This window comes from Pristis pectinata, chromosome 11 (assembly GCF_009764475.1).
Source record: "Pristis pectinata isolate sPriPec2 chromosome 11, sPriPec2.1.pri, whole genome shotgun sequence".
Lineage (NCBI taxonomy): Eukaryota > Metazoa > Chordata > Chondrichthyes > Rhinopristiformes > Pristidae > Pristis > Pristis pectinata.
In genome coordinates, this window is record NC_067415.1 from 3268894 (window position 1) to 3290377 (window position 21484).

Here is a 21484-nt window from a genome sequence, read left to right on the forward strand (position 1 = left end):
GGTGGGCACCATGTGATGATGTGATGCACCAGGTGATCTTGTGAGGTGGTGATGGGTAGATAGTGATGGGCAGGTGTGTGGGAGGAGGGGAGAGCAGATCCACTGGGGGATGGGTCAAAGGTAAGAAGAGAGGGGAAAAAAAGGGCTAGGAAAGGGAAGAAGGGAAGAAGCATGGTGGTGGGGGGGGGGTGTTCTGGGGAAGGGGGGTGGGGATTACTTAAAGTGGGAGAATTCAATGTTCATGCCGTTAGGCTGCAAGGTTCCAAGCCGGAAAATGAGGCGCTGTTCCTCCAGTTTGTGCTTGGAATTCTCCTGGCAATGGAGGAGGCCGAGGACTGACATATCAGTGTTAGTGTGGGAGGGGGAGCTGAAGTGACTGGCAATGGGGAGATGCAGGTCGCGGTTACGGACAGAGCGCAGGTGTTCTGCGAAACGGTCACCGAGTCTGCGTTTGGTCTCACCAATGTAGAGGTGGCCTTCAGTCCTGAAGAAGGGTCCTGACCCGAACCGTTGACCACCTGCTTCTCTCCATGGATGCTGCCTGGCCTGCTGAGTTCCTCCAGCATCATCGTGTTTTTCATCTTGATTCCAGCATCTGCAGTCCTTTGTTTCTCTAATCATTTGGACTTTCTCTTCCAATGTCGAGCTCTGAATTCTCCTTTGAGGCTTAAATATTAGAGTCATAAATTCATACAGCACAGAAACAGGCCCTTCGGCCCATCGAGTCTGTGCCAACCATCAACCACCCATTTACACTAATCCCACTTTATTCTCCCCACATTCCCATCAACTCTCCCCCAGATTCTACCCCTCACCCACACACGAGGGGCAATTAATCCACCAACCTGCACGTCTTTGCAGTGTGGGAGGAAACCCAGGCAATCAGAGGGCGAACATGCAAACTGTGGATCGAATCCATTCCCAGCAACTTTTCCAGGGCAAGAATTCCAGATTGCACTGAAGATGAGGAATGTGTCTGTATATTCAGCCTGAGATCCTGAACATTTGACTCCCGCTGAGAGCTCAGCAGAGGCAACGGGGTCTCAAGCCACTCATCAGATCAAAACATCACCATAGATTCACAGGATGCTTGCAGTGCAGAAGGAGGCCATTCAGCCCATTGAGTCTGTACGAGCTCTGTGCAAACTTTCCTTTCTGATACTTACCCAGCTCCTTTATGAAACCTTCCTCCTGTGTCATTTAGGTTCTTTGGCCAATGACCTTCATGCTACATCCCCTGGTCATTGACTCCTCCACCAATGGAAATATTTGAGTCACACAGCGCAAAAAAACAGGCATTTTGGCCCATTGAGTTCTGAACTGATCTTCGAACACCCATTTATGCCAATCCCATTTTGTTATCTCATTCCCATCAGCTCCCCCCTGATTCTACCCCTCACCCACACACTAGGGGCAATTTACAGTGGGCAATTAACTCCCACCGACCCTCACGTCTGTGTGGGAGGAAACTGGGGCACCGGGGGGGGAAACCCATGAGGTGACAGGGAGAACGTACAAACTCCACACAGACAGCACTGAAGGTCAGGATCGAACCTGGGTCACTGGAGCTGTGGGCAGCGGCTCTGCCAGCTGTGCTACCATCATGATCATAAATCCCTCTGTCAGCCCCCTTCACTACCTCCTTTGTTCCCAGGAGAACAACCCCCGCTTGTCAGATCCATCCACAGAACTAACGTCCCTCACCCCTGGAATCGTTTTGGGAAATCTCTACTGCACCCTCTCCAAAGTGTCACATCTTCCCCAAAGTGTGGCCCACAATGGATACGGTCCTCCCGCCGTGGTCCGCTCCGGACGCAGCCCCCCAGCCGTTGCGCAACCAGGGTTTACGAAGGTTCACCCTAACTTGTGTGCCTCTGTTGATGAAGCCCAGGGTCCTGTGTGCTGTTTAACCACAGTCTCAACCTGCCTGAGCACTTCCAACCAACTCTGCACAGATACTCCCAGATCTCCCTGTTCTCGCTCACCGTCCAGAACCACACCTCCTGGTTTACACTGCCTCCTGGTTCATCCTCCCTGCCAAAAGATACCACTTCTCTCTGCACTAAATTTCACCTGCCGCCTCTCTGCCCACTCCACCAGCCCCTCCACTTCTCCATGAAACCTGTTACAGACCACCACACCTCCAAGTTTTGGGATCACCTGCAGACGTGGAAATTGTGCCCAAGTCATTATGGTACATTAAGCAAAGTAGAGACCCCAGTACCAACCCTGGGGAGCTCCACTCTACACCTCCCTCAAGGGAAACAACCTCTCCCTGTACGTTTTGTTCCCGTCACCGAGCTCATTTTCTGTCTCTGCCCCTACAGCCCCTTTCACTGCAGGAGTTTCAGTTCTACGGCAACTTGTCAAATGCCTTCTGACACTAGGTCACCTTAAATTGGTAAGTTGGTTTATTATTGTCACATGTACTGAGGTACAGTGAAAAACTTTGTTTTACATGCCATCCATACAGATCATTTCATCACATCAATGCAATGAGGTAGTACAGGGGAAAACAATAACAGAATGCAGAATAAAGTGTTACAGTTACAGAGAAAGTGCAGTGCAGGCAGACAATATGGTGCAAGGTCATAACGAGGTAGATTGTGAGGTCAAGATTCCATCTTATCGTACTAGGGAACTGTTCAATAGTCTTATAACAGTGGGATAGAAGCTGTCCTTGAGCCTGGTGGTACGTGCTTTCCGGCTTTTGTATCTTCTGCCCGATGGGAGGGGGGGAGAAGGGAGAATGTCCGGGGTGGGTGGGGTCTTTGATTATGTTGGCTGCTTTACCGAGGCAGCAAGAAGTGTAGACAGAGTCCGTGGAGGGGAGACTGGTTTCTGTGATGTGCTGGGCTGTGTCCACAACTCTCTGTAGTTGCTTGCGGTCATGGGCAGAGCAGTTGCCGTGCCAAGCCGTGATTAGGTTAGGTTATCTAACCTCCTCCATTCCATAGGGGATCAATCAATGTTATCAATGTGTTTAATTACAAAGCTACTGAAGAGAAGTGCCCATATGCTTGGTTAAAGAAGGAGTCTTAGAGTCATGCAGCATGCAAACAGGCCCTTTGGCCCAACTTGTCCATTCCGACCACGTTGTCTACCTGAGCTAGTCCCATTTGCCTGCACTTGACCCTTATCCCTCTAAACCTTTCCTACCCATGTTCCTGTCTAAATGTCTTTTAAATATTGTAACAGTACCTGCCTTGATGACTTTCTCTGGTAGCTCGTTCCATATACCCACCATCCTCTGTGAGAAAGTTGCCCCTCAGGTTCTTTTTAAATCTTATAGATTCATACTGCACGGACACAGGCCCTTCGGCCCAACTGGTCCATGCTGATCAAGGTGCCCCGGGCAAGCTAGTCCCATTTGCCAGCGTTGGTCCCATAACCTTCTTTCTTTCTTTTTCAATCTTTTTATTATTTTCAGATTAATACAGAATAATACATACAACATCGGTAATTATACACGTGATACAGAGAGATCGGGAGGACAATCATGAGATATACAGTCATAAAGAATAAAAAAAGATATATTCTAAACCCCACGGTTTCTTAGTAAATGAATATATTACAAAAAAAATCAAAACGAGAAAGAAGAAGATTTATTATATTAAAAAAACCCAAATTGAAAAAAGTTATAAGTGATAAAACAAAACAAACTAGAAATAAATTTCAGAAGAACACAAAACTGGACTGATATTTCTCGATGGACAAAGAGCATCATTATGTCGTCAACTCCGATCCTCTACGTTCAAAGATTATTGAAAAGGGATCTATATCATATGAAAATATTGAATGAATGGACTCCAAACTTCCTCAAATTTAAGCGAGGAATCCACAGTGCCACTCCTAATTTTTTCTAAGTCTAAACATGATATAGTTTGAGAAAACCGTTGAAAAGTGGTGGGAGGCATTGGATCCTTCCATTTAAACAAAATGGATCGCTTGGCCATTAATGTAACAAAGGCAATCACACGACAAGCAGCAGCAGATAAGTGGCCAGATTCCATCATTGGTAGCACAAAGATTGCAGTGATTGGGTGAGGTTGTAAATCAGTATTCAGTACAGTTGAAATAATATTAAAAATATCTTTCCAATATTTTTCCAGAACAGGACAGGACCAAAACATATGTGTCAGGGAAGCCACCTCCGAATTACATCTATCACAGATAGGATTTATATGGTGCCCGTAACCTTCTAAACTTTTCCCATCCATGTACCTGGCCAACTGGCTTTTAAAAGCTGTTATTGTACCTGTAAAATAAAAATAAATCTTTATTTTTAACATAATTTTTAATAAACCGAGAAATAAATGGAGGGCTATGTGGGAGGGAAGGGTTAGATGGATATTAGAGCAGGATAAAATGTTGGCACAACATTGTGGGCTGAAGGGCCTGTACTGTGCTGTAATGTTCGATGTTCTGAATCTTTCCCCCTCACCTTAAATCTATGTCCTCTAGTTTTAGACTCCCCGACTGTTGGAAAAACACTGTGACCATCCATGTTATCTATGCCTCTCATTATTTTATAAACCTCTAAGGTCACTCTTCGGCCTCCTTTGCTCCAGGGATAACAGTCCCTCTCCTTATAACTCAAGCCCTCCAGTCTCGGTAACATCTGCGTGAAATCTTTTCTGCAACCCTCTCCAGCTTAATGACATCCTTCCTATAGCTGGGCGACCAGAACTGCACACAACACTCCAAGTGTGGTGTCACCAACGTCTTGTACAGTTGCTACGTGACGTCCCACATGCATGGCCAGTGATTGCAAGCACGCTGAATACCTTTATCACCAGGGAGAGAGGGGGGCCGGGGGGGGGGGTGGTGGGGTGGAGGGGAGAGAGAAGTTTTGGGAGGGAGCTCCAGAGCCTGGGGCCCAGGCAGATGAAGGCATCAGCAGTGGATCGATTAAACGTTGGGACAGGGTACACCAGAGGCCAGAGTTGGCGGAGAGAGAGATACAGGGTTAGAGGTGGTTTTGGAAGTAGGGACAGGGTCATAGAGTCATATAGCACAGGCCCTTTGGCCCACACTGTCCACCTATACTAATCACATTTACCCACATTAGGTCTGTAGCCTTCAAAGCCTTGGCAATTTATGTCCTTGTCCGGATAGTACTTGTGTTGTGAGAGTCTCTGCCTCCACCACCCCCTCAGGCAGTGCGTTCCAGATTCCAACCCCTCCACCCCATGGAAAAAAATCCCCCTCAGATCCCCTCCTCCCTCTCAACTTATACCTACCTATGCTTTTTTGTCTTAAATACCCAACCTTGGGAAGATGATTCTAACTATCTAACGAACGATCTATTCGTGACTGCAAGAAACTGCGGAGAGTTGTGGACACAGCTCAGCGCATCACGGAAACCAGCCTCCTCTCCATGGACTCTGTCTATACTTCTCGCTGCCTCGGTAAAGCAGCCAGCATAATCAAAGACCCCACCCACCCCGGGCATTCTCTCTTCTCCCCTCTCCCATCAGGCAGAAGACACACGTACCACCAGGCTCAAGGACAGCTTCTATCCCACTGTTATAAGACAATTGAACAGTCCCCTAGTACGATAAGATGGAACCTTGACCTCACAATCTACCTTGTTATGACGTTGCACCTTATTGTCTGCCTGCACTGCACTTTCTCTGCAGTTGTAACACTTTATTCTGCATTCGGTTATTGTTTTCCCCTGTACTACCTCAATGCACTGATGTGATGAAATGATCTGTATGGATGGCATGCAAAACAAAGTTTTTCACTGTACCTCGGTACAGGTGACAATAATAAACCAATTTATCTACCCTCTCATAATTTTGCAGTTCAAATTTTGTATTATAAATTTGAAAAGGATGATGAAAATTTTAAAATGGAGTTGTTTCTTACATGGAGTCCTTGTCGGTTGGTGTGGGAGGGAAGGAAGGGAAAGAATCTGATATATTACCACTGACTTATATAATGTGAAATTTGTTGTTTTGCAGCAGCAGTACAGTGCAGACATAAAAATGACTATAAATTACAAAGATAAATAAATCGTGCAAAAAAAAAAGGAATAACGAGGTAGTGTTCATGGGTTCACGGATCGTTCAGAAATCTGATGGCGGAGGGGAAGAAGCTGTTCCTGAATCATTGAGTGTGGGTCTTCAGGCTCCTGTACCTCCTCCCTGATGGTAGTAACGAGAAGAGGGCATGTCCCGGATGGTGAGGGTCTTAGTGATGGATGCCACCTTCCTGAGGCACCGCCTCTTAAAGATGTCCTCGATGGTGGGGAGAGTTGTGCCCGTGATGGAGCTGGCTGAGTCTACAACCCTCTGCAGCCTCTTGCGATCCTGTGCATTGGAGCCTCCATACCAGGCAGTGATGCCACCAGTCAGAATGCTCTCCACCGTACATCTATAGAAATTTGTAAGGATCTTTGGTGACATACCAAACCTCTTTAAGCTCCTAACAAAGCAGAGCCACTGGTGTGCTTTCTTTGCGAGTAAAGAACCAGATATCTCATTCTAGGGGAAAGAGGGGAGGGGAGGGGGGAGGGGGAATGCAAACTGGCAAACAAACGTAGGGCAGCTCAGTTGACGGTGAGGTGATGAGGGAGGTGATAGCTGCCGTGGGGAGATGGATTGGTTGATTCTGGAGGTAGCAGAGGGATAAGCGAGACTCTCGGCCTGATTCTTCCAACCCCTCCTCCTTGCCCGAGGAGGGTTCCTCATCAATGGGTCTAGACAGAGGTGGTCACTGACTGCAATTGGCCACAGGACGAGCCCATTCAATCTACTGAGCCTACTAACCCATGGAATTTGCCCATGACCAAATTCTCTCACACAAAGTGCAGTGGATGTTGACCCTAAATCAGCGATTAATAGACTTTTGCTACTGAGATATGGAACCAACGTTCCTTCGTTGAGGGACATTGGTTCTGTGGTTGGACGAGGGTTGTTCTCCTGGCAACAGAGGAGGTTGTGAGGGGGTCTGATAATTGATTTATTATTGTCACAGAGGTACAGTGAAAAGCTTTTGTTTGCGTGCCATCCAGACAGATCATTCCATACCCAAGTACATTGAAGTAGTACAAGGAAAAACAGTAACAGAATGCAGAATAAAGTGTTACAGTTACAGAGAAAGTGCAGCGCAGGCAGACAATAAGGTGCAAGGGCCATGACGAGGTAGACAGTGTGATCAGGAGTTCTTTATCGTACAAGAGGTCTGTTCAAGAGTCTGACAACAGTGGGATAGAAGCTGTCCTTGAGCCTGGTGGTACGTGCTTTCAGGCTTTTGTATCTTCTGCCTGATGGGAGGGGGGAGAAGAGAGAATGTCCGGGGTGGCAGGGGTCCTTGATTACGTTGGCTGCTTTCCTGAGGCAGCAGGAGGTGTAAACAGAGAGTGATTTAAAATCAGGAAGGGTACAGACAATAAGAACATAAGAAATAGGAGCAAGAGTCGGCCATCTGGCCCGGCGAGCCTGCTCCGCTATTCAATAAGATCATGGCTGATCTGGCCATGGACTCAGGTCCACCTACCTGCCTTTCCCCCATAACCCTTAATTCCCCAAATATGCAAAAATCTATCTAACTGTGTCTTAAATATATTTAATGAGGTAGCCTCTACTGCTTCCCTGGGCAGAGAATTCCACAGATTCACTACTCCCTGGGAAAAGCAGTTTCTCCTGGTCACCGTCCTAAATCTATTCGCCCAAATCTTGAGGCTATGTCCCCTAGTTCTAGTCTCACCTCCCAGTGGAAACAATCTTCCTGCCTCTGTCTTATCGATCCCTTTGGATGGAGAGATTGTTCCCATCGGTGGAGAGGTCCAGGACTAGGGGACAGAGAATGACAGATCAGAAGAACCCAAAGTGACAGGAGGAGAAGGGTCGGGGTGTGGAGTCCACAGCCAGGGGAGAAGAGGGTGCAGATTTAATTGTAGCATTCAAAAGAAACTTCAGTTGAAATTGGTTTATTATTGCCCACTTGGCCTCATCTGGTAATTGGTTTATTATTGTCACATGTACCAAGGTACAGTGAAAAACTTATCTTGCATACTGTCCATACAGATCAATTCATCACATCAGTACATCGAGGTAGTACAAGGAAAAACAATAACAGAATGCAGAATGTAGTGTTACAGTGAAAGTGCAGTACTGGGAGATAATTAGGTGCAAAGTCATAATGAGGTAGATTGAGAGGTCAAGAGTCCATTTTATCATACCAGAGAACTGTTCTTTTAACAGCGGGGTGGAAGCTGATTGAGCCTGGTGTATTGATTTATTATTGTCACTTGTACCGAGGTACAGTGAAAAACTTGTCTTGCATACTGGTCGTACAGGTCAATTCATTACACAGTGCAGTTACATTGAGTTAGTACAGAGTGCATTGATGGAGTACAGGTAAAAACAATAACAGTACAGAATAAAGTGTCACAGCTACAGAGAGAGTGCAGTGCAATAAGGTGCAAGGTCACAACAAGGTAGATTATGAGGTCAGAGTCCATCTCATTGTATAAGGGAACCGTTCAATAGTCTTACCACAGAGAGGTAGAAGCTGTCCTTGAGCCTGGTGATATGTGCCCTCAAACTCTTGTATCTTCTACCTGATGGGAGAGGAGAGAAGAGAGAATGACCCAGGTGGGTGGGGTCTTTGATTATGCTGGCGGCTTCACCAAGACAGTGAGAGGTAAAGACAGAGTCCAAGGAGGGGAGGCTGGTGTCTGTGATGTGCAGGGCTGTGTCCACAACTCTCTGCAGTTTCTTGTGGTCCTGGGCGGAGCAGTTGCCGTACCAAGCCGTGACGCATCCAGATAGTCCATGGAGGGGAGTTTGGTTTCATAGAACACTACAGCACAGTCCCTTCGGCCTACAATATTGTGCTGACATTTTATCCTGCTCCAAGATATATCTAACCCTTCCCTCCCACATAGTCCTTCATTTCTCTCTCATTCATGTGTCTATCTAAGAGTCTCTTAAATGTCCCTAATGTATCTGCCCCCACAACCTCTGCCGGCAGTGCGTTCCACACACCCACCACTCTGTGTAAAAAAACTTACCCCTGAAATCCCCCTTATACCTTCCTCCAATCAGCTTAAAATTATGTCCCCTCGTGTTAGCCATTGTCGCCCTGGGAAAAAGTCTCTGTCTGTCCACTCGATCTATGCCTCATCACCTTGTACACCTCTATCAAGTCACCTCTCATCCTCCTCCTCCTCCTCTCCAATGAGAAAAGCCCCAGCTCACTCAACCTATCCTCCTAAGACATGCTCTCTAATCCAGGCAGCATCTTGGTAAATCTCCTCTGCACCCTCGCTAAAGCTTCCACATCCTTCCTATACACATTCATCTGCCAAATCATCCTATTCTTACCCTCACTGGCACATGACACAGGCAGCAATCCAGAGATTACTACCCTTGAGGTCCTGCTTTTCAGCTTCCTACGTAGCTCCCTATATTCCCTCTTCAGGACCTCATCTCTTTTCCTACCTATGTCACTGGTACCAATGTGTACCACGACCTCTGGCTGTTCACCCTCCCCCTTCAGAATGCTGTGGACCCGATCCGAGACGTCCCTGACCCTGGCACCCGGGAGGCAACAACCCATCCGGGAGTCTCTTTCACATCCACAGAATCTCCTGTCTGCCCCCCCCCCCCCCCGATACTATGGAATCACCTGTCACTATTGCTCTCCTCTTCTCCCCCCTTCCCTTCTGCACCACCTGACCAGGCTCAGTGCCAGAGACTTGGTCACTGCAGCTTTCTCCTGGTAGGTCGTTCCCCCCAAAACAGTATCCAAAGCGGTATACCCGTTATTGAGGGGAACAGCCACAGGGGAACTCTGCACTACCTGCCTATTCTCCATCCTTCTCCTGACAGTCACGCAGCTACCTGCCTCCTGCAGCCTCGGAGTGACTGCCTCCCTCTAGCTCTTGTCTATGTATTCCTCAGTATCCCGTAGGAGCCAAAGGTCATCCAGCTGCAGCTCCAGTTCCCTAACTTGGTCTGTAAGGAGCTGCAGCTGGATGCATCTTGTGCAGATGTGGTTATCAGGGAAGACTGGAGGTCTCCCAGAACTCCCACATCTCACAGGTTGAACACACCACTGACCTGGAGCCATTCTCACTACTCTGGCCTGGCATTAAAGGGAACACCAAAGCAAAGAAGGGATCTTTCCTCCTGCCATCACACTTTCCACTCTAACACTGGCCACTCTGTTTATCCCAGCCTTCCCTTTATCTGCTGCTGTTAATAAGCCAATCAACTGGTAACAATTTGCAAATTGCAAGATAAAACTCACAAGCTCAGGCACAGAGACTCACCTCTTTTCAAAGGTCCCACTCCAAATCTGGCTCCAACTCCCGACTCTGCAAGGTGAGACTTGTGCTGGGCTGCGTCCACACCTCTCTGCAGTTTCTTGCAGTCCCGGGCAGAGCAGTTGCCGTACCAAGCCGTGACGCGTTGGGATAGGATGCTTTCTCTGGTGCAAATAAAGTGCAAGGGCCAAGAAGCCTGCCTCACTCCGTGTACTACAGGTGCCACTGTAACGTTCACTGTATTTCCCTCAGCTTGCCCAGGAGGTGTTTGAACTAAACAAAGATGACAGACGCAAGGAGGTGGAACTGCAAGCGACCCAGAACAGGTAGGCTCACATCCGGGGACACTTGGGCAATCTGGGAGCTGGCCGGAATCAGTGTACAAGGGACATAGGATAGCAGAGGTCTGGAAGCAACATGTGCTCCTAAGGTGAAATCTGGCCCCTGTGCATTTTATTTGCTTTTATTTTGGAAGACGGTCATTTACATATTGACAATATTCGCATCATTCTGAATTTATTTTTTCAGGATCAGGTTTATTATCACTGACTTAGATGACGTGAAATGTGTTGTTTTGTGGGAGCAGTACAGTGCAAAGACATAAAATTACTGTAAATTACAAAAATAGATAAATAGTGCAGAAATAAAAGCAATAAGGAGGTAGTGTTCATGGGTTCATGGACCGTTCAGACATCTGATGGTGGAGGAGAAGAAGGGTGGGTTAGTAAGTTTGCGGATGACACGAAGGTTGGGGGTGTTGTGGATAATTTGGAGGGCTGTCAGAGGTTACAGGGGGACATAGATAGGATGCAGAGTTGGGCTAAGAAGTGGCAGATGCCGTTCAACCCAGATAAGTGTGAAGTGGTTCATTTTGGTAGGTCAAATATGTTGGCGGAATATAGTCTTAATAGTAGGACTCTTGGCAGTGTGGAGGATCAGAGGGATCTTGGGGTCCGAGTCCGTAGGATGCTCAAAGAGGCTGCACAGGTTGACTCTGTGGTTAAGAAGGCATATGGTGTATTGTCCTTCATCAATCGGGGAATTGAATTTAGGAGCCGTGAGATATTGTTGCAGCTATATAGGTCCCTGGTCAGACCCCACTTAGAGTATTGTGCTCGATTCTGGTCGCCTCACTACAGGAAGGATGTGGAAGCCATAGAGAGGGTGCAGAGGAGATTTACAAGGATGCTGCCTGCGATGCGGAGCATGCCATATGAAAGCAGGTTGAGGGAACTCGGCCTTTTCTCCTGGGAGAGACGGAGGATGAGGGGGGACCTGATTGAGGTGTATAAGATGATGAGAGGTATTGATAGGGTAAGTAGTCAGAGGCTTTTCCTCAGGGCTGAATTGATGGCCACAAAATTGATGGCCACAAAATTGATGGCCACAAGAGGACATAGGTTTAAGGTGCTGGGGAGTAGGTACAGAGGAGATGTCAGGGGTAAGTTTTTTACTCAGAGAGTGGTGAGTGTGTGGAATGGGCTGCTGGCAACGGCGGTGGAGGCGGATACGTTAGGGTCTTTGAAGAGACTGTTAGATCGGTATATGGAGCTGAGTAAAATAGAGGGCTATGGGTAAGCCTAGTAATTACTAGGGTAGGGACATGTTCGGCACAGCTTTGTGGGCCGAAGGGCCTGAATTGTGCTGTACTTGTTCTAAGCTGTTCCTGAATTGTTGAGTGTGGGTCTTCAGTGCTGGGGAAGGGAGGCAGCCAGTGCAGAGGGGGTGGAGGGAAGGAGCCAGTGGCCTCTTGCGCCCCTCTGTTCTCCGGGACAGTCAGGTGCACTGGGTGGGGGTTGGGACTTGCCCAGGGTCGGTGTGGGAGTTTCAGTGGGTAGTGGGGAGCCGGTGAGCTGTCTTTGTCCCACCCCTGTCCCACCCAGGCTGGCTGAGCTGCTGGACAGACTGGGCGAGCTGGAGGCGGAGCGGCAGGAGCTGAGGACGCGAGTGGCGGACCTGGAGCAGGCGAACCGGACGGTGAAGGAGGAGTACGACGCCCTGCAGCTCCAGCACCAGGAGCAGTGGCAGCAGCTTCGCACGCGGGAGCTCGAGACGTCCGAGCTGATACACAACCTGCTGCACCTCAAGGCTCAGGAAGCCCAGGACCTGAACAACAGGATCGAGAAGCCACTGAGGTAATGATCAGCGCAACTCCCTCCACGGGTGGGTGGGGAGGGATGGGGCACAACCGGGGGAGAGGGTCTGATCCTCAAACAGCGGTCTCTGTGCTCAACTTCGAGCAGGGAATGGATGGCAGAGTGAAGCTCCCTCCGTACCGTCCCATCACACACTCCCGGGGTCAGACACAGAGTGAAGCTCCCTCTACACCGTCCCGTCACACACTCCCGGGGTCAGATGCAGAGTGAAGGTCCCTCCGTACCGTCCCATCACGCGCTCCTGGGGTCAGACACAGAGTGAAGCTCCCTCCGTACCGTCCCATCACACACTCCCGGGGTCAGACACAGGGTGAAGCTCCCTCCGTACTGTCCCATCACACACTCCCGGGGTCAGACACAGGGTGAAGCTCCCTCTACACTGTCCCATCACACACTCCCAGGGTCAGACACAGGGTGAAGCTCCCTCTACACTGTCCCATCATACAGCTGTGTTACTTTGGGGACATGTGATGGATCTTGCATTGAATCCCTGCTCCAGCGGTGAGCAGTGTTGATGACTTTGTGCATCTTCCTCCCAGGGCTGAGCAGAGGAGCCTACAGAAGGATCTGGCTATTGCTTCAAGCATGCCAATCTCGGCCAAGACGTGAGTGAGAAGTGTTTTCTGTTGGGGGGAGTGGGGATCGAGGAGCAGGGTGGGTTCTTGTGATATTGGACGAGGACATTCAGCCGAACTGGTCAACGCTGACCCTTTGTTTTAGTGTTTTCATTCAATACAGAAGGTAGTTCGGCCCATCAGTTGTATGCTCGCTCACAGAGCAATCCCATCCCCCACTAATTCTCCCTGAAAGATTCTACCTCTCTCCCACCCACCGTGAGCTTCTACAGATGTGCTACAGAAAGTACCCTGACAAGTTGCATCTCAGCCTGGTACAGCGACGGCTCTGGACCGACAGAGAGAGCGGCAAACACAGCCCAGTCCGTCACAGGCTCGTCACTTCCTTCCACCCAGTCCATCTTCACTGTGCGTTGCTTCAGGAAGGCTAACGGTATTGTCAGGGACACCTGCCCCCCCGGCTGTTCCCCTTCCTCTCTTCTACCTTCTGGGAGAAGATACAGGAGCTCGAAAGCCCGGACATCCAGAATCAAGAACAGCTTCTTCCCCGCTGCTGAACCCATCACCTCTCTCACGTCCCCTTCCCGGTGGAGCTGCCACGATCTCGGACCCTTAACTCCACCTCTTCCGTTATTGTCACTCTAGCATTTGTTTTTGCACTGCCTCAGTTTGTACGACGATACTTTGCACCATTCTGTTGTTTTGCACTTGTTGCTGTGTTCTTGTTGTACTTATAGTTTACTCTGTGGGCTTCACATGAGCAAGGAATTTTATTGCACCCTGGTGTATATGACAGTAAATTAATTTGAATCTGGGGGGCAATTCACAGCAACCAATTAACCCACTGATCCCCTGGGGTCTTTGATTATGCTGGCCGCTTCACCAAGGCAGCGAGAGGTAAAGACAGAGTCCATGAAGGGGAGGCTGGTTTCCGTGACACGCTGGGCTGTGTCCACTGCTCTCTGCGGTTTCTTGCGGTCCTGGGCAGAGCAGTTGCCGTACCAAGCCGTGATGCCATTTACTTTTCAGGAAATGTAGCACCCATTTGTGTAACCCCTTGTAGTTTAACCCTTTAAGTCCAGAGAACGTTCTTTGCGTTGTGTGGTCCTGAGTCTTCATGACATTAACTCTGAAATTCTGTTTTCAGGGAGACAGTTCACCAGGGACTTGTTGTCCCGCCGCAGGAAGTGGGGCAAAAAGGAGACAGGAGCTTCAAATTACGCTGGGGTACCAGGTAAACAACAGCCCACCGGTGTAGTTATGACAGAACTCGTTCTGGTTCCATCCTTGGGGAAGTCCTAATGGGGAATTATTCTGAAATTGCTCTGGGTTTGGGTCAGGGGACTGGAGTCGGGGGGGTGTGGTGGGGATCGAGGGGGAGCAGTTGACTTGGATGTCGTTTGGGATCGCGCATAGGTGAGATCGCCCCTGTCCCGTTGATGTCAACTGGTGTGAAAGGAGGGTCCTGCCTCAAGAAGGTTTGGGTACACCCACTGAAGGACATGGAGTCCCAGCATGAAACATTCTGCTTCTCAGACCTGCTCCTATTTGATTAGTCCTTGGCTGATCTTCCACCTCGGTGTCCCATTGCTGCACCACCCCCGTGTCCCTTGGACCCCTTATAAATCTATCGATCGCTGTCCTGAATGTACACGGTGACTGAGCCTCCTGGGCAGAGAACTCCAAAGATTCACCCCCATCTGGATGAAGAAACTTCTCCTTGTCTCTTTCCAGAACCGCTTACTGAGAGCATTCACCCTCTCTATGGCCCTCATGATCTTATACACCTCTTTAAGATCACCCTTCATTCCCCTAGGCTCCAAGGAAAGAAGTCCCAGCCTGGCCAACCTCTCCCTGTAACTCAGTCCCTCAAGTCCTGGCAACATCCTTGTGAATCATTTCTGCACTCGTTCCAGTTTAATGGCATCTTTCCTATAGCAGGGCGACCAGAACTGAACACAAGTGTGGCCTCACCAGCGTCCTGTACGACCGCGTCGTGACCTCCCAACTTTTATACTCAGTGCCCTGACTGATGAAGGCCAGTGTGCCAAAAGCCTTCTTCACCACTCTGTCTACCTTTGCCCAAGTCCTCTTTGACCAACTGACCCTTGCTCACCAAGACCACTAATATTTAGCCTCACACTTTGCCTTTAATTTCAGGTCGGGCTCCTTCGGTCTTCCAGACCAGCCCAAGTTTCTCCAGTCCTTCAAAGGCTTCTTTAGGTAAGTGATGTTTTGCCTGTAGGTTCTGGACAACACAATGGCCATTCATGGAAGTGTCTGTGTTACAGTGAGGTGGATCTGGTGGAGACCAGATCGCTCCTCTGCTGGTGGGAGGTCAAGAGGAGGTCCATTTGTGGCGTGCCTCAAGATATGATCTTGTCCAACCCGTAGGTAGCAGAGTGGCACAGTCAGCAGAGTCGCTGCCTCCCAGCTCCAGAGTCCCGTGTTCGATCTCGACCTCCTACACTGTCTGTGTGTGGAATTTGCACGTTCTCCTTGAGACCGCGTGGGTTTTCCCCTGGGTGCTCCACGTCCCAATGGCGTGCGGAGTCGGTGGGTTAATTGGCCGCTGTGAATTGCCCCTATTGTAGGTGAGGGGTGGAATCTGGGGTGGGGGGGGGGGGAACGGAGTTGATGGGGATGTGGGGAGAGTAAAATGGGATTAGAGCAAAATAAGAAGCTGCTGGAGGAACTCAGCTGGTCGAATGGCATCTGCGCAGTTGATGTTTCGGGCCGAGACCCTGCTTCAGGACTGAGGGGAGATGGCCGGTATAAAGAGGAGAGGGAGGTTTCAAGCAATAGGCGTGTCCAGGTGAGGAGGTGACGGGTAGCTGGACTGGGGAGGGAGAGGGTGGAGGTAGTGAATATAATGGGATTAGTGTAAGTGTGTGGTTGATGGCTGGCAGGAGCATGATGGGCCGAAGGGCCAATTTCTAACCTGCTGTATTTAATCTGAAAGCACCACACTTGACCCTCATCCCACCTTTCATGATTTCCCCTCCTTGGCTTTCTCCCGAAGCTTGGATTCACCTTGGGGTATTAAATGTGTTCCCCACACACCGCCAGGCCATTCTGTCCATCTGCCCTGTGCTCTTGTTTCTCCCCTGCACCATCATAATCAAAGACCCCACCCACCCGGGTCATTCTCTCTTCTCTCCTCTTCCATCGGGTAGAAGATACAGGAGCCTGAGGGCACGTACCACCAGACTTAAGGACAGCTTCTACCCCACTGTGATAAGACTATTGAATGGTTCCCCTATACAATGAGATGGACTATGACCTCACGATCTACCTTGTTGTGACCTTGTACTTTATTGCACTGCACTTTCTCTGTAGCTGTGACACTTTACTCTGTACTGTTATTGTTTTTACCTGTACTACCTCAATGCACTCTGTACTAACTCAATGTAACTGCACTGTGTAATAAATTGACCTGTACGATCAGTATGCAAGACAAGTTTTTCACTGTACCTCGGTACAAGTGACAATAATAAACCAATACCGATACCAATCCCTCTCCCACACCCCTCACTCTCCGGTAAAGGAGTTTCTCCAGAATTCCCAGCTGGATTTCTCCTGGATCTCCTGTATTTGTGAGCCAGTTAGAAATAGCTTCTGTGCCTGTCTACGAGCCAGGATTTGTGTTCTGCAGACCTCTCTTTGGTCACCCGTCAGCCTTATTGAGAGAGATCCAATCCCTTCAGTCTTTCTGACCTTTATTCTTACCTTCTTCAGCACTCAAGGACAGCTTCTTTCCTGCTGTTATCAGACCCTTGAACAGACATCTTACACGGTAAAGATGACAATCGACCTTGTCGTAACCCTTGCACCTTATTGTCTGCCTGCACTGCACTTTCTCTGTAACTGTAACACTATATTCTAGCATATCTAAGTTTGCTGATGACACTAAATTGAGTGGCAAAGCAAACTGTGCAGAGGATGCGCAGAGTCTGCAGAGAGATGTAGATCGGTTAAGTGAGTGGGCAAGGGTCTGGCAGACGGAGTACAATGTTGGTAAATGTGAGGTCATCCACTTTGGAAGGAAAAATAGAAGATCAGATTATTATTTAATGGTGAAAGATTGCAGCATGCTGTTGTGCAGAGGGACTTGGGAGTCCTTGTGCATGAATCGCAAAAGGTTGGTTTACATGTACAACAGGTTATCAAGAAGGCAAATGGAACGTTGGCCTTCATTGCTGGAGGGATTGAATTTAAGAGCAGGGAGGTTATGCTGCAACTGTACAGGGTACTGGTGAGGCCTCACCTGGAGTACTGCGTGCAGTTCTGGTCTCCTTACTTGAGGAAAGATGTACTGGCTTTGGGGGCGGTGCAGAGGAGGTTCACCAGGTTGATTGCGGAGATGAGGGGGTTAGCCTATGAGGAGAGATTGAGTTGCCTGGGACTATACTCGCTGGAGTTCAGAAGAATGAGAGGAGATCTTATAGAAATATATAAAATTATGAAAGGGATAGATAAGATAGAGGCAGGAAGGTTGTTTCCACTAGTAGGTGAGACTAGAACTAGGGGACATAGCCTCAATATTCGGGGGAATAGATTTAGGACGGAGATGAGGAGAAACTGCTTTTCCCACAGAGCAGTGAGTTTGTGGAATCCTCTGCCCAGGGAAGCAGTGGAGGCTACCCCATTAAATATATTTAAGACACAGTCAGATAGATTTTTGCATAGTAGGGGAATTAAGGGTTCTGGGGAAAAGGCAGGTAGGTGGATCTGAGTCCACGGCCAGATCAGCCATGATTTATTGAATGGCGGAGCAGGCTCGACGGGCCAGATGGCCGACTCCTGCTCCTATTTCTTATGTTCTTAGGTTCTTATTCTGCATTCGCTCTTTCTTTTTACTACCTCGATGGACTTATGTACAGAATGATCTGTCTGGATGCTATGCAAACAAAAGCTTTTCACTGCATCTCAGTACATGTGACAATAATAAACCAATACCAAGTATATCCTTCTCACCGTGATCTGGGTGTGATCTGACCAGGATTTGATACAAATTTAATTGATTTTTTTCTGCTCTTGAATTGCATCACTCCAGAAATTTAACTGCTACTTTCTCTCTTCTGACTTTGTGACTAGCTTCCTTTCCACTGGCAGGTTACGTGGTTCTACAAGGCACCGACCCACATCGTCTGTTTACTGTCTGGTAGCCTTTTGAAAATCCAAGTATATCTCTCCTTGAGTCTAAAACAAGAGAACACAGGTTCAAGGTGAGAGAGAGGAGGTTTAAGGGAGATCTGAGGGGTAAATTTTTCGCACAAAGAGTAGTTGGTGTCTGGAATGAGCTGCCAGAGGAGGTGGTGGAGGCAGGAACAGGAACAACATTTAAGAGGCACCTGGACAGGTGAGTGAGTAGGGCAGAGAGGGAGCAAGAAACCAACTACTGGACAAACTCAGCGGATCAGGCAGCATCTCTGGAGGGAAATGGACAGTTGACGTTTCGAGACAGAACCCTTCATTTGGACTAGTCCAGAGTCCTGTTATAGAGTCATACAGTCAGAGAGCAAGGAAGCAGGCCCTTCGGCTCAACTGGTCCATGCCGACCAAGGTGCCCATCAAGCTATAGTCCCATTTGCCTGTGTTTGGCCCATGTCCCTCCGAACCTTTCCTATCCATGTACCTGTCCAAATGTTGTTATTGTACCCTGCCTCAACCACTTCCTCTGGCAGCTTGCTCCATACACCCACCACCCTCTATGTGAAGAAGATGTCCCTCAGGTTCCTTTTAAATCTCTCCCCTCTCACCTTGAATCTATGCCCCCTATTTTTAGTTCCCCTTCCCTGGGGAAAAAGACTGTGTCTCCTTGACCCTCATGATTGTTTACACCTCTATAAGGTCCCCCCTCAGTCTCCTACGTTCCAAGGAATAAAGTCCTAGCCTGGCCAACCTCTCCCTATAACTCAGACCCTCGAGTCCTGGCAGCATCCTCGTAAATCTCCTCTGCGCTCTTTCCAGTTTAATGATGCCTTTCTGTGGTAGTCAGTCCACGCTGTAATAAAGTAGACAACAGCAGAACCAAGGAGCGTACAATAAGCGCTTTATTATTTAACACTAACGGGAGTGAGGGATACAGAGAAAGAGTAAACAGTGTAACCCGAGCTCTGTACTGATCCCCACTCAAAGATTTACACGTTTGTGTCCCTCCTTTTATACTTAATCTAAAGATGCCTACGTGCAGAGTTGCACGTACTTGGGCAGTTGCTTACAGCAAACTTTTAGCAAAACAAGATATGCCTTAAGCACTCCCAAGCACCTGCACATCTTGCAGTCATAACTATAGTCAGGCCATGGTTGAAGTAATAACAGCTGTACGTTATTAACCCTTACATATCCAGTTCCTATAACAGGGTGACCAAAACCATACACAATGCTCTGGGTGCGACCTCACCAATGTCTTGTACAGCTGTAACATGACATCCTAACTCCTGTACTCAATGCCCTGACTGATGAAGGCCAGCGTGCCAAATGCCTGCTTCACCACCCTGTCTACCTGTGATGCCACTTTCAGCGAACTATGTACTTGTACCCTGATGCAGCGTTTCAGCCCGAAACGTCGACCGTCCCTTTCTCCCCACAGATGCTGCCTGACCCGCTGAGTTCCTCCAGCAGTTTGTTTTTTGCTTTAGATTCCAGCATCTGCGGCCTCTTTTGTCTCCAGGACACAGAGGGTTATGGAATTAATGCAGACAAGTGGGATTAGAACAGGCAGGCATAGTGGTCGGCATAGACACGATGGGCTGAAGGGCCTGTTTCTATGCTGGATAACTCTATGACTTCGAACACATCACCTTTATCTGTTCTCTTTGTATCCTATCCAAGTTTGGTCAACCGGGACCTTCTCCTGAAAGCTGTGCTGACTAGCATTTAGAGTCATAGAATTATAGGGTCATACAGCTTGGAAGTAGGCCCTTTGACCCAACTTGTCCATGCCAACTGTGTTGCCCAGTGAGCTAGTCCCATCTGCCCGTGTTTGGCCCATGGCCCTCTAAACCTCTCCTATCCATGTACTTGTCTAGCTGGCTTTTAAACGTTGCTAATGTGCCCGCCTCAACCACTATTTCTGGCAGCTCATTCCAAATACGCACCACCCTTTGCGTGAAGAAGCTGCCCCTGATGTCCCTTTCAAATCTCTTGTCTCCGATTTTAAACCTACGCCCTCTTGTTTTCAGCTCACCCTCCCTGGGAAAAAGACTGTGTGCTTTCACCCCGTCAATGCCCCCTCATGATCTTATACACCTCTATCAGGTCACCCCTCAATCTCCTACGTTCCAGGGAATAAAGTCCTAGTCTACACAACCGCTCCTTGTAACTCAGGCCCCCAAGTCCAGGCAACATCCTGGTAACTTGTTTCTGCACTCTTTCTAGTTTAATAACATCTTTCCTTTCACAGGGTGACCAAAATTGTACACAACTTTGTGGCCTCACCAACGTCTTATATAACTGCAACATAACTTCCCGACTCCTAGACTCAGTTCCCTGACCGATTAAGGCCAGCGTGCCAAATGCCTTCTTCACCACCCTGTCTACCTGTAATGCCACTTTAAGCGAACTGTACACTTGGACTGCTACGTCCCCTTACAACACTCCACAGGGGCATACCATTCACTGTATAAGTCCTACCCTGGTTTGATCTCCCAAAATGGAGGGGAGGCTGGTTTTCATGATGTGCTGAGCTGTGTCCATAACTCTCTGCAGTTTCTTGTGGTTATGGGCAGAGCAGTTGCCGTACCAAGCTGTGATGCATCCAGATAGGATGCTTTCTATGGTGCATCAATAAAAATTGGTGAGGGTCAATAGGGACGTTCCAAATTTCTTTAACATCCTGAGGAAGTAGAAGCACTGGTGAGCTTTCTTGGCCATGGTGTCTATGTGATTGGATCAGGACAGGCTATTGGTGATGTTCACTCCTAGGAACTTGAAGCTCTCAACCATTGGTTGGAGATATTGTTCTTAAGGAGGTCGGAAAGGTGAAGGTAAGGTGGAGTGGTTTATAGATTCCCACAGAGGCTCCACACTGATCCTTCAGATTGCACTTAGGGTACAAGTCTATAGTCCCCTAAAAGTCATGACACAGATAGGGCAGTGAAGAAGATAGGGTGGTGAATTTGGCATGCTGGCCATCATTGGTCACTGTGGTCAGGGCAGTGAGTACAGGAGTTGGGACGTTATGTTACAACTGTACAAGGCATTGGTGAGGCCGCACTTAGAGTAGCGTGTGCAGTTCTGGTCGCCCAGCTATAGGAAGGATGTGATTAAGCTGGAAAGGGTGCAAAAAAGATTCACACGGATGTAACTGGGAGGGTTTTAGGAGAGCCTGGATAGGCTGGGACTGTATTCCCTGAGGCGTAGGAGGCTGAGGGGTGACCTTATGGAGGTTTATAAAATCATGAGGGGCATCGATAAGGTGGATGGTCACGGTCTTTTCCCCAGGGTAGGGGAGTCCAAAACAAGAG

The 21484-nt window shown here is 48.6% G+C and overlaps 1 protein-coding gene across 1 annotated transcript in view; it reads left to right on the forward strand.

Annotated features, from left to right (window-relative positions):
- The window catches only part of LOC127575709 (autophagy-related protein 16-1-like), a 68543-nt gene that overhangs the window by 19447 nt on the left and 27612 nt on the right, over positions 1-21484 (forward strand). The window contains exons 4-8 of the mRNA XM_052025694.1: positions 10535-10608; positions 12166-12417; positions 12978-13043; positions 14161-14247; positions 15174-15236. Of these exons, the coding sequence (XP_051881654.1) occupies positions 10535-10608; positions 12166-12417; positions 12978-13043; positions 14161-14247; positions 15174-15236 (542 nt within the window). The remainder of the gene's footprint in view (positions 1-10534; positions 10609-12165; positions 12418-12977; positions 13044-14160; positions 14248-15173; positions 15237-21484) is intronic.